At 37.2% G+C, this 13,673-nt stretch overlaps 1 protein-coding gene across 4 annotated transcripts in view; it reads left to right on the top strand.

The window, feature by feature from the left end:
* Positions 1–13,673, top strand: part of XRCC4 (X-ray repair cross complementing 4) — a 182,310-nt gene that overhangs the window by 105,909 nt on the left and 62,728 nt on the right. For all 4 annotated transcript variants that reach the window (XM_052775780.1, XM_052775779.1, XM_052775777.1 and 1 more), the window contains one exon: positions 13,346–13,490. In XM_052775780.1, the coding sequence (XP_052631740.1) occupies positions 13,346–13,490 (145 nt within the window). The remainder of the gene's footprint in view (positions 1–13,345; positions 13,491–13,673) is intronic.

Here is a 13,673-nt window from a genome sequence, read left to right as displayed (position 1 = left end):
ATCCCTTCATATTCTCCCTGCAGCAAGGTGCCAAAGGAAAAACTCTTTTCAGTCTAAATCAGTTGGTTAAATTGTCTGATGGTTCCACCATAGTGACTTTTTTTTTCTTAATTTCAAGTAGTGTATATATAATTTATTCCTGTTTCTTTAAAAGTGTGGGAGCAGTTTTTGGAACTGTAACTTGAGCAAAAGCTTTTAATCTGCCTTTGCCGTTTACTGAATTCATTTTTGGATGCCTTTGCACTTCTCTCCTAAGATCAATGTTGCCATGCTGCCTTTTCCCCACCCCTTTTATTTCACAGATGATCAAAGTTACTCTTTCTTGCAGATAAAACAGATGAAATAATTACTCCCCGTGCATTTCTTTGCACTTACATTGAATGATCTGCACATATTTGTGTGTTTTCCCTGTGTAAAGCAGGGTTTTTTCACCCCTATCCTTCACTGGATACTTATTCTGATAAACAGTGTCTGTAGCTTAGGCTTGAGCTGTCTTGTGGTGGGGAAGGGAGTGTGTATTTACACCCTGTGTATTTAAATCCCATTTTTCTCTAAGCTTTCTTTAGTTACAGGGAGACTGTATTACTTTTTATAATGAAACCACCTTACCATTACAGTGACTGTCGTTTTGGAGGAGTGTCAGGAAGTGTTTAAATCTCCACAGGGCCTTAATAATTTAAATGAATTTTTGGTGGTAAAGGTGCATGAGAATTTCCCAGTGTAATGAAATTATAACATACATTAAATAAGAAAAGTATTTTCTTCTTCCATATAGATATTTTGAGCTTGCATAAAATATTAAACAACCATAAATTATCCCTATATATAGATATCCCTTTTTTTTTTTTTTTTTTTTTTAGAATCACTGCGTGTTGATGGAGGGGTAGAGGAATTGCATGAAGCTTTCCCAGTCCAAGCTGTGTTCCACCCTTAAGTAATTTCTCAGGCTGCTGCACACTGCAAAAGGCTAGTCTGAATATCAGAAAGGCTTAGCAGTAAGACTCTTTGTCAGAAGAAAACAGTGTTTCCTAGGCTTGTGCACGTGTTGTTTTGTGTTGTCAAGTGGGTTTGGTGATTTAGGTAATCAAAAACCTGGCATTCCCATTTTAATAAAGAATTTGCGTGGTGCCTCTTGGCCCTCGTGGCTCGTAGGGACATTGGCTGGGGAAGGATACATGGAACATTAGCACAGCTCAGGGCGTGAGCCTGTTTTTTCTTACTGAGGAGTGGAGTTTTTGCCATATGGAAAGACTATCCCAGAGTTAGTGGATCCCAAGGGAACAAAGCCAGTTCTGTATAACGAGTCTGGCTGTGACTCTTACCATCACACCACACAATTACTTCATCTTGCATCCTGGCTGTGCATCTCTATTGTCTGATTAACTTGGAGCCAGGCTATTTGCCATAGTCTTTCGCCATTCATATTCACCATTACCATTTAAAATTTCCCGACTATCTTCCAGCTTGTCAATAACAATGTGTTTCATACATGGTTCCATGATGGTGGGTTAAAGCTTCTAAAGTTGAGCTGCTTTCTAGCTGCCTCTTCAGCTGTGGTCTGTTAGTGGTGACCTTGGCACATGTGTACAGGCCAGCCAGATCAGGAGAGCCCTGCAGATGTCCAGGGACCTGATGAAGAAAACCAACCCAGGTCAGAATGTAAACACAGGTCTTGAGTCCTATCATAAGTTTTATGATCCATTCACAATTAATAATAAGTGAGGAATTAAAGTTAAAATTGTGCTGTGTATGTGTCTTGCGAACTGCATTGTAAGTGTTTAAAAGCATCTAAATAGAAGTTGTTGTAGATTGAACCAGCCTCTTGATTCTGATTGAAACATGCTGATGGATAATTTTTTGTTCGTCATCTGTTAATGTCTTGTACATGATCAGATTTCATATTCATTGCTCAGTAAATGTTATAATAAATATTAATGTATTGCTGCTCTCAAAGTACTTATTGAGATCTTTAAATTTCTTTAAATATATTCCCAGAACCCCTTAGAGTAACCAAAATTACCTGTAGCATTTTCCACATCAAAATTATCCTGTGATGTTGATTGAAATTGTGCCAGTGCATCTGCCATAGAAACTTTAATGTCATGTCTGACTGAGACACATGCACCTTCTATGTTCATCATTTCTGAATCCATTATAAAGACCTTAATGGCAGCTGTATATAAAGACATGCCATAATGACATCTTAAATGCTGTCTTTAAATTCACAGCATGAAAAGCCTTTCAGAAACACTGTACAAAAAAAGCAGGTAGCTAACAGCAATTTGTGGATAATATTCATACTATGTCTTTTATTTAGTGAATTCATATTAATTCCAGTAGAAATAAATGGATCCAGAAAGCTAATGGTGTACATAGAATTTTGTTCCTAGTGAATGACATATGAGAGCTCAGGTCAGCTTGCTTGTTTCACAGGAAACATAAGACAATGCATGCCAGAGTTTGGAAGAGTATCAGGTGGTTATACAAAATTAAAAAATATACAATAGAAATATAAGATCTAAAGCATATTACATTTGGAAAAAGGGTATATACATACAAAAAGCACAATATGAATATTCTAAAAAATCTGTAGCAAGGTTATTTGGAAAGGGCACAAGCTTCTCATGAAACAATCTTTCAGAAGGAAGGGGTTTGAACTCTTATAATTCTGTCAAGGACCTTGTATAGTCCCTTTTTGGGCAATGACCTCCTTTTACCAGTCACCACAATACACTCAGTTTGTCTCAAATTTTGCTAAAGGTAGAAAGAGGAAAGTGGAATAAATGGAAAAGAAGGCAGTACTAAATCTTACAGGCTTCACCCAGAATTTTTGGTAATCATGACTGAAGCCCAGAGGATGCTGGAGCAAAACATGGGCTTTTCTGAGGATGTCTCCCAGAGTCATGTCTAACTTCCCAGTTTTTCACTTAAGTATTCAAGACATTGAATACTTTGGGCAGTGGTTTACTCTTTTAGAGGTTTACTTTAAATAAAAATAAAAAATTTTTAAACAAGACAAAAACCCCACAGTTTTGATCCATGAGTGTCTAAATTTATTTTCTTAATTACACAGTTTATAATATTGACGTGACCTGTGATCCTTTCAGTAGTACTGTTTGATTGTATTAATTAGGCTTTATCCTTTCAACTGTTTTCTATCAACATTGATTGGCAGATTATGATAACACTTTATAATCATTCACATGCTGAAGAATCATATTGGCTCACTGGGCTGTTAAATCCCAAGCTTATTTGTGAGTGAGCCCTGCTTGACAAAACTGGCCCTTTACTCTTGCTTACCCACCCAAAGACTCGCTGTTTCTTCCGCAGAGGATTTGCTTCCCTGCCCTCTCCATCCTCCAGAGTCTCTGTGCACACACACGTGATTGGTGTCTACAGGAATAATAATATGTCTTAGCTGCTCTTACATTTACAGAGGTGCCTCTATCCTTTGGACCTGGTTTGTGCGATCCTTTTCATTCCTCAGTGTTAAGATATTTTATAAAGTCAAGTAAGCGTTACTCATGGTTTACACACAAGGAACCAAAGCATCGGTATTCATCAAGGTCCGTGGTAAGATCAGGAAGAGATTCTGTGTCCCCCCTGAATGCCGTGCAGGACCCTGCGTGTTGAATAACTTTGGTCCTTAGAAAATTATTTGTAGTAAGGGATGCCAGAAGATTGTGGGTTTGGGAAAAAATTATTAAACTTAACTTCTGCTTATAGATTCCAGAAGATTTTAGCCACGCTTATGTACCCCAGTCTTACTCAAATATCATCAAGTAACAAGTATTCCCTAGGAGTGTGATGAAATTAAATCATTTCACACTAACTACAAAATGTAATGGTGACTTTTAGTTACCGGAACCATACACAGAATTGAAGTTGGGAAACTAGAGGTAAAAAGCTTGTTAGTAACTTTCTGAGTAAGCAGCCACCCTTGACTGCTTCCAATACTATTATTAGTGATGTGGAACCACTGTATAAACTGCAGGAGATGCTCCATTTCCTTTTTACTCATTTAATGTTTTCTCAACATTTTTCCTTTGACAATGAAATTTTGAATGCTTAGGCTCTATCCAATCATTAATTATGTATGTTCACATGTAAGGACAGTTTTAATGTAGCTGTTTTGTGTTCCAAGGTTAAAATTGCATATCTTTATGATGGGACGTAGTGCTTGTGTCACTAACTTTTAGTGTGAATTATTTTAAAGCTTGAAATCTGTCTTTTTGTCTCTCAAAGAAAACACATAGGACCACATATTTATATTGCTATATAAATAATGTAAGTAGCAAATAAACATTATTGTACTTTCTTACTAATATATATTGAAATATGGGCAGGCAAAGTTCCTGTTTAAATAGATTTTTATTTTAGATTTTTCCACCTGAAACGTTTGCTCAACCTAAAGTAGAAATACCTGTATCCCTCCAAATGGAATTTATAATATAATTGAAAAAATCTTAAGGCGGCTTAAAAGATACCACACAATAAAGTTATTGGTAGAGGTTAGTAACTTATCCACCATAAAATGCCATTGTTATGAAAACATACATTTTCCAGAGTTATTGCAGCCTGTGGCTTCCCTTGAGTTGTATTGATTTCCTGAAAAATTGTTTAATGGGGAAAGAAATCATTCTTGTGGCATAACAGTCCAGCTCCAGCTATTTCAAAGCACTGTGGTGCAACTTCAGGGCACTGGGTAGGTTGCGGCCCCAGTGCAGCTCACACTTGCTTTTTAAGGCTGCCTTCAGTACACAGAGGCAGATCTCGCTGGCCTCATGATCCGTGCAGGGTTCTTAGTGAATAAAATACGTGCCAAGATGATGATCTTCTAAACCAGCTAGCTTTTATGTACATTTCCAGGGGACAGACTAGATAATACTAAAGACTATTCAAGCACAAGGGCAACCCAGTGCTTTATCCAAAGAAAAAATAAATAAAAAAAGTCAAAAGGCTTTCTTGTTTACAGATCTTTTCAGACACTTACATATTTCACCATGCAAGAGATACTGATTTTGGGTGAAGAAGTTAGCACAGGAGTAGCTACAGTTCTTGCAAATGCATGCCCGAGGAGTGAGACTTAATGTTAGTATTAATTGAGAAGCCCTGTTTCAAAGTGCTCATAAGTAGCTACGCTACTTTATCTTCTCATTCTAAATAGCATTATGGGTGACCATTTTACATAAAGGTTAACAAAATAATGTCTTCCTGATTTGAAATTGGTAAGTATTATAATTACCATTGTTCAAACTCTTCTTTAGGACTGGCTTTCAAATGTCAGGCTCCACATCTGTGCAGCCAGGGGATTAGGCATAATAATAATTATTGTCTGACATACAGGGTAGCCTTAGAGGTGATACTTGGAAGCCCACCACTGTCAGTGCCAGGGCCTGAATCAGCTGGGCGGGCTTAGCAACGTAAGGAGTAGACACCAGAAAAAATTTACTACAATTTAAATGATGCCAGTTGGAATTCTACGCATGAGGTATATGTTTTACGCGCCTGGTGAAAAATGGCTTTCGGCTCGACTACCTCACATTGAATCGAAAGATCACAGCCCAGAAATTTTTTCCAAAGCTTTTCTTAGCTTCATGTTTTTAATTCCTCCATCTGTCTGTTTTGTTGTTTTGTTTACTTGACCTGCATGCTGTTTAATGTCTCCTGGGGATGCTGTTCAGAAGCCTCCTACCTCCACCCTGGGTGGCACAGATGATCCAAATAGGACATCAAGGGAGTCCAGAGAATGACTCTAGCAAACGGTCACACCCGGGACAGTGAGCTCATCTAAACCTTTTCAGACGATGACTTTTTACATGCTCTTGCCTGAACTTGGATATGCTGGTGTGCTAGACGATGGTGCATCTAACCATGGTACACAAAAATTAGCCTCATCGGGCAGTGTTAATACAGAGTTTCAAAAAGATTCGAGGGTCAGAGATGGAAAAGGATTTCTAAAACTGCATGTAATAAATCTGGGCTTTCACTGGATCATTGGAAAACTGGAGCATGCTGTTGCTGAGCAGCCGAACTTGTCACCAGACAGCCTTTGGCTAGTCAAAAACCACCTCAGCATCCGAGTTGCCAACATTGCTGTTGCTTCTGTCAAGCACCCATAAAAAATAAAGCAGGGAAAGCAACTTTAATTGTTAGTGGGTTCCAGATATCAAAATTGCAATCTCTTAGCTTTCACCACTTCATAATGGAGCGTCTACCAGACCCATGTCAGCAAAGATTTGAGCACATTATAAAGCTTTCCTTCGGTATTGTAAGGCAGGTACTAATTTTTAGGGGCTGGAGACACTACAAATATATAGTATACAGCTGTATGCTGTGAGGATTTTCAAGATCGCTGGGTTACTGACAAATCATAACTTTTGACAATGTTTATAACCAGTGACTTTCTTAGAATTATGGCATTGCTAAAGTATATTTAGCAACACACATTATTATGTATTATTGAAAATTAATATCTCATCTGATGAAGTACATGTGGTTCATTGAAATATCCCATATCAAAGTGTTTTTAAAAGAGGGATTTTTATTAGACATCATGGGTTTGATTATTAAAATTAATGAGCTCTTTCAAAGTCTCTGCAGATATTTGTAAAAACGCATTCTTTTTTTCCCCTCTGATATTTTGATATATGGAAAGAGACTTTTTCACACTTCCTGACCAATCTTATTATTTGCTTGTCAAATTTACCCTAGGGTTTTTTTGCCATCTAGTTTCAAGACAATATGAACTGTTAACAGATGAGCACCTGAGCTGTCTTCAATAAATAAGCATTGAGAAGGAAATCTGGTATGTCAACCAGATTTTTATTACAACTTGATAAGTTTCCCTGCAGGTTTGAAATAAGCTTTTTTAATTAAAGAAAAGAATTGTATTTAAAAAGCTTTTGGAAAAAAGGTGATGTCAGGAAAAGAATAGGCTTTGCAAGTAGAAAAGTCTACATGTTAAGACTTCGGATGCTTTGTCAGTGGTAATACAGTCTAGCAGGGTGAAATGTAAACTTCCGTACTGAACTGGATACAATTTATAAATTTTGTATAGCTGGATCTAAACTTCTTGCTGGAGTTGTTTTAAAATGTGTCTTCATAAACACTTCCCATGGAGATATTCTCTATAAAAATAAACATTAATAACTAACTCACAAAAAATTTATAGAGCTGCAGTCTTGACAGCCTTTAGGCCCCAGGAGATTACAGTACAGTAAACCCAAATTTATACAAAGAATGAAATATAAAGTAGAACAGAACAAAGGGAATGGAGAATGGCTCTTGCTGTTTTCCTAAAATTAAAATAGTGACATATTCCTGTTACTTTCACTGAAGCATATGCGTGAACCGTAAATAGCAATGTTTAATTTTGGATCTCTGAATGATCCAAATGGATCTATTTCTTAGGAAAAGGGCCTGATTATGGCCAGAATGTGTATACACAGGATAACTTTAGCGTAGGTAGAAGTGGTGTTTCCTAAACTGCCTGTCAAGAATGACTTAATCCTACTTTGCAGGAATTGCCTACATCAGTGAGACACATTCATTTCCATACCCATTCATTTAGGAGACTCTCTGCTGAGAATGTCAAAGACATGCTAATTATTATCAGCTATGGTGATCCCTTAGGAATTAGGCTGAGATTGAGAAACCACGTAATTACTGAAGTTACACTATAGTCAAGGATTAAAGTGATGAGTTCTGCTCCCTTTCTCTTTTTTTTTCTTCCGTGGCTTGGGGAGCAGCTGTCACAGGCAGGTCTGGTGCTCTTTAGGTGATCATTTTGTGACCAATTTGTCCTCTTTCAGTCTATTTTATCTGCTAGCAATGCTGTGCAAGGGCAGAAGCAGGAGAGGCAGTAATTGTATGTGCAGCCTGGTTGTTTCCCAAAGAAACCATCGTAGAGAAAATGGCAAGGTCCTGGAGCAAGGGACTGATTTTAAGTTAAATCATCTGCTTCATTAAAGAGAGACAGTAGAACTTGGAAGTTCAGTTGAGTAACTCTATGGAGCAACACCTGCTGCCTGGAGTTAAGCAGAATTCAACCAGAAAATTCTGTTCTGTTAACAGCAGGGCTCTGAGAGGAATTTAGGGAACCTATGATAGCATTAATACCTGATAATCTGAACAAATTTTTGTAAGTCCTTACTACTCTGATGGAAAAGGAATCAGGTAAATTTTCATTCAGAACAGAAATTAAAATTGACAGACTTTTGTGCTACTGTTGATAAAATCTCCAAGATAGGAGATAATTTTAAATAAATGCCGGTCCTTTTCTTGAGGATAAATGCCTGTATACTTTATAAATCTTCCCTGTTCCATTCCATTCCAAAAATAAATAAAGCATTTTTTTTTTTATATAACTGTAAATTCTTTATTGTGAGCAAAGCCAGTTTACAATGCTAATGGTGGTACGTGCCAGAAATGTGAATGTTCCTTGAATCCATTTGACATTGATGATTGGTTTTAAAATTGTCATGTTATGTCCTGATAATTCAATGATACAAATCTGATAGCAGTACAGTGTTTTCCTTTGCAGTGTTGCCTTTTCTGGAGTGACTGGTTAATCAACCCTGTGCATTATAAGCAGTTGGACTAATCCCATGGGCTCTGTGACTGTAGGGCTGTATTTGCAAAGGACACATCCCATTCTAATGTAACTTAGCATGCTGAGGAATACAAATATTGAGAGAGGAAAACATATTTTATGAAGGGAAACAAATGATCAGTATTTAAAATAACAAAAACATGATACACTTGAGGTTAGTTACCAGTAGGATAGAAATATAAGCAAATGAGAGCACTGATGTAGTCTTTCAACTATAAGTAGCAAGGTCCAGGTTCTGCTTTCACCCATATTGCATTAAAAGTCAGCAGTAGATCATTTGCAAAATACTATTGGAGTACCTGATTTTATTCTGGACCTACATGGGATAGTTTAGCTAAGGAAGTGTAGCAGCTCTGCCAGATGTTTTGGATGATAGGAATGAATTAAATAGAAGTGTTCAAGTTTGGGGGTCCTTTGTTACATCGTAAATACATGCTAACAAGGTGAAGAGAAGTGAAGTTACATCTGTAACTGTGTTTTCTATATGTAAAATCTCAAGAACTACTACTTTTTTTCTTACTTGCAGTACACCTTTCAGGAATTCAGACATTGAGACTGCTTTCTATTTGGTGAAGTTAGGTCATTGTAGGCAAGCAGATTGCTCAAATTTGGAATGCTTCTACTCATTTTTTGCTTGCTTTGCTCCCTGTATATTTTTCTATGGCAAAGCCAAGCTTTTAGTACTGGCTTTAGTCCTTTACTGAGAATAGGGCTTGTACTGAGAGGAGCCGGATTCTGTTTTCTCAGTGAGTACACCACTGTTGTTAATAATTAGGCAAGTCAAAGCTGTAGAATTTTCATTACATGTGATGATATACAGAGGATGAAGGTGGGCAGGGTTTTTTTTTCAGACAGACAAGTGAATATGATAGAATGGAAGGTATTTCTTTTTAAATAATTGACTTCTGTATATCAAAATAAAGTAATGCAAAGATCTATTTTAAAATCTAACTTACTGCCTATCTTTAACCAAGCTACAGAAATTAATTTTAAAATGCCTGTAGTTCCAGAGATTATGATGCTGTGTTAGTACACTAAACAATGCCAGGATCCGACCTCAATGCTGGCTGTTGAGCGAAGTTGTCTGCCCCCTTTCATTGCTAGCACGTTCCCCTACAATGATTTTGCTCTGTACCAGCTCAGCCAGGCGGTTCCCCAGGCAGAGTCTGGCTGGCCAGAGACTGCACCCAGCAGAGAGCTTGGAAGAGGCTGTGCTGTTCTGCATGGATGCAAGGTGTTGTGTACCAAATGTCTTGAGAATGGGTCCTGGCATTTTTCTGTATTAGAGTAAAGGCATCGTCTGTTTCCAGGCCCCCAATGTTATGGGATTGTATTGATTTAATTTCATCCTGACTCTTCCAAACCAGTGAAAGCTATTTTTAGTTTTCAGTTTAAATTATTCTGTAGAATATCCTTTCTTATTTGAAAACTCCTTCTACCCACCAAGTAATACCACTTTTCAAAACAAACAGCAAAAAAATACATCAAGAGTTTAAGTCTTTAATCTTCTTAGCAGAAATATTATCTTGGTATTTGAACTATGATTCCCTTTCTTGCTCTCTTATCAATACTGTTTCTTGCAGTTACTCACCTGCAGAAGGTATGTTATATATTAGGAATATTTCCTTTTCTTGATCAACATTTGTTGTTTTAGGTGGCTTAATTAACTGGCTTTCATTAAACAATACTCTTGTCTGCATTTAAATTGGTACTATTCTTCTGAAAGGTAAAACAATCATCCATATTGTATTACACAATATCAAAGTAAGACATTAAATTTCGTGAGAAGTCAAGGAACTTTACTGCCTTAAAATGGTGATGAAATTTAGATAAAATTTTTCTTTTAGAAAAGATTTTCAAAATTAAAAACTAGGTTTATGTTCAAGACTGTCTCTCATTTTTCCAAATGATTTTGTGTCGAGCAATGAATAATATTTTGCTGAAGTTTTCTTTGGCCTTTAGTCAAGTACTATAAATGAATTCATTAATGGGAATTATTTTTGGGCAGCAGTAGTGGGTGTGTGTTTAAAGTCTTACGGTCACGCATGATACTTTGAGCTTCCAGTGTAGCCATCTTTTCATTAGCAGTTCTAACCTAAGAGGTAGTTTGGCTTAAAAGAAGCAAACAAACAAAACAAAAACCATTATCTATAAGCCAGTCTAGTACTACTCTTAAGATTGCATTCTAGGCTGTCTGAATGAGAAGCCTTCTTCTTGGTATTATTGAAAGAAACATTCTCACAATAGAAATTGTCAACTTTATTGCAGAGGTTTACTTGAATCATTTAGGTCAATATTTTTTATTCTGCTTGGTTTTAATAGGTCATAAGAGCAAAATTTGTTTTCATGAGAAAGATTAGATTGAGATGTTTAATAGAAAACTGAGAAGCTTTCCCAGCCTGAAGTTAGCACAAATGCAGTATGCTGCAAAGACGAACATTTCTCTTCCATTTTTCTCACTCGAGCACCAGTGGGACTGTTGTAGAAGACAAACAGGATTTGTGTCTAAACAGTAAACAATGCTGAGCATGAGGGCCATGAGCACCATTGCATATTACACAAGTAAAAGCACAGAGACATTATTTATTTAACATCAGCATTATGTTGGTTTGGCATATGTAGCTAACCTATGGATCTACTTTTTGGCAAAAGCAGAGAGTGTGAGAGGAGAACAGCAGCAAGGAAGGATAAGAGCTATGATAGTAAAATTACTCAAGTTTGTTTGGTTCTTGATAGTAAACTGTTTTATGTGTATTAATTAAGAAGGGGCCAACTTTAGGAAGTGGTGTTGGAATATATAAAATAGTATTAGTGTAAATGTTAGGTATACTACCCTGAACATGCTGCCAGTAAATAGTAACTAACAATCGTGAACATATTTTCAACATTTAGCACTGGAAAAGTAAGCATAGCTAAAGTTTAGTGTGAAGAATTAGGCTGTAATTTAACCCTTCTCAGCATTTATTATAAGCAATGTGTTTTGTCTGTACTGGACTTTGAAACTTGTTAATTGGCTTGTGCCTTGGAAATATGTCAGTTAATACCTGTTGTCACCCTACAAAGATCTCTAAGTCTGTGAGGCAGTATAGTGCATGCTGGTAAAAGCTAAGAGGTTCTGATATTTAAGCATATGCTTCATTGTAAACAGTGGTTGCACTGGCTCTAGGGACCCTCTATTTACATGTTTAATTTAGCAGTGTTCTTGCTCAGAAGCATGTTCTTTTGAGAAACAGTGAAAATGTTACTTGTGGGTTGCGTATTTTCTGTTTCATTTTTAGTAGACATGGATAAGAACTGTGAAAGGAATGAAGAAATAGGACCCATTATTTACTTTCTGTGAAAACCTTCGGTATTGAATCTCAAATTATGGTGTCTTTCATCCACGTGAAGATTAAACCTTCCTAAAACACACAGAAAGTAATAATCAGGGAAGTTACCATAATAGCATCAGCCTCACTCACCACATTATTATTTAATATATTTTAGTTGAAATGTGTGCTGTTCTGGATATCATTATCTTGAAAATTCAAAGTAATTAAAGATTTTATTTTTAAAGCAGGCATACCAATAAAAGCATTCCACAGGATGTTGATAGCTGGAATAAAAATGTCTACATATCTTCTGAGTGCTTTAATAGCAAGGGAAGGGGGGGGGGGTTAGCTTAAGGAAGGATCTGGTTGTCTTGACATTTAAGCTTCAAGTAGATAACTGTCAAAGCAGAGAGGGGATTGCTTTTTAACTGTAGATAATGCATCTTTTATGAATTTGCTTGATAATATAAATGTGAACCAGGTGTGAAATCGTGGTTTATGCAGTAGTGATGGAGATTGAAATCATAGGTAAAAGAACCTGGACAGAGCCTACTTTGCTTACATTCAGCAGAGGACTTGGTGGAAACCTAGGTGGATTATCCAGTTTTGGTTTGTGAGGTGTTGGGAAGTCTCCCTGTTTTCCTTTTAGACTGCAGCTACTCTTTATCACTTTGAGAGGTTTAGTCTGAACCAGCGGTGTTACCGCTTTTTACGCATGGGTTTGCTCCAGATGGATGATTTCTTGCCTCACTGAACAGACATCAGGCTGTCCATCAGTCTTTCTGCCTGTTGTTTTCAGGGAGTCTGCAGCAGAACCTGTAAGGATTTATTGCCTGGAGGTCCATGGTAGCAGGTTGACTAGTACATTACAAAATACAGAACTTGATCACAGCAATAAGCTTCTCTCAAGGGTTTGTCGTAATGAATGTTGAAAATTGTTCTGGGTGTGTATTGCTGTCCATACTGTAGACCAAGAGTCTGAACAAAGCTGTGCAGTAAGCAGAACGCTCAAGCTCCTTTCCCTGTGCCATGTGCACATCTTCCTCAGTTGTTCTGTAGGTGACAAAGACTGACTTCAGGTAGATGAAACTGGGCTCTATAGGCTACCTTTCTAGTTACTGTAGAGTCTACAAGGAGGAATGAGGAGACCATCAGTATATTTCTGGTTTATAACTGCCCATCTTTCTCTCCACTGACTACAAAGAGATGTTGAGGGAAGCTTATCTTTACAGTTTAAATTTGGACTTTTTGAATTTCCCTCTATGTCATCTGTCTGTTTTGACACCAACTGCTGTCAAATCCGAGACCATCTTAGCAGTACAGAGGTTTTAATAAAAAGAAACAAAAAATATTTTAAGAATTGTCTTATAATACTTCATATTCAAGTTCTTTTCAACTTTGGTCTTCTTCCTTTTGGCAGCACCAGAACAAAGGCATTCCCTTCTGGGTAGCCCAGATGTCATTGATACTGCTCCAAGAAGAAAGCGAAGACAAAGGACAGCAAAGCCTGCCGGCACAGGAGCCAAGAAGGCTATTCAGGAGACAGAAGTGCCAGCCAAGGAAAAGTAAGCAGTTTTCAAATTTATTGAAATGTTTTTATATCTACAGATGTGGGAGGGTTTGTGGTTTGGGGTTTTTGGTGTTTTCTTGTGCACTTTCATATTTCAGATCGAGTACTGTTGTGTTGCATTCTGTATAGTCATTTACAGTAATTTTGCCCAACTTTGAATAGATGTGAATGATTACAT

The sequence above is a fragment of the Harpia harpyja genome, chromosome Z (assembly GCF_026419915.1).
Source record: "Harpia harpyja isolate bHarHar1 chromosome Z, bHarHar1 primary haplotype, whole genome shotgun sequence".
Classification (NCBI taxonomy): domain Eukaryota; kingdom Metazoa; phylum Chordata; class Aves; order Accipitriformes; family Accipitridae; genus Harpia; species Harpia harpyja.
The sequence above is the reverse complement of the archived record's forward strand: the minus strand, read 5'-3'. Positions and strand labels throughout refer to the sequence as shown.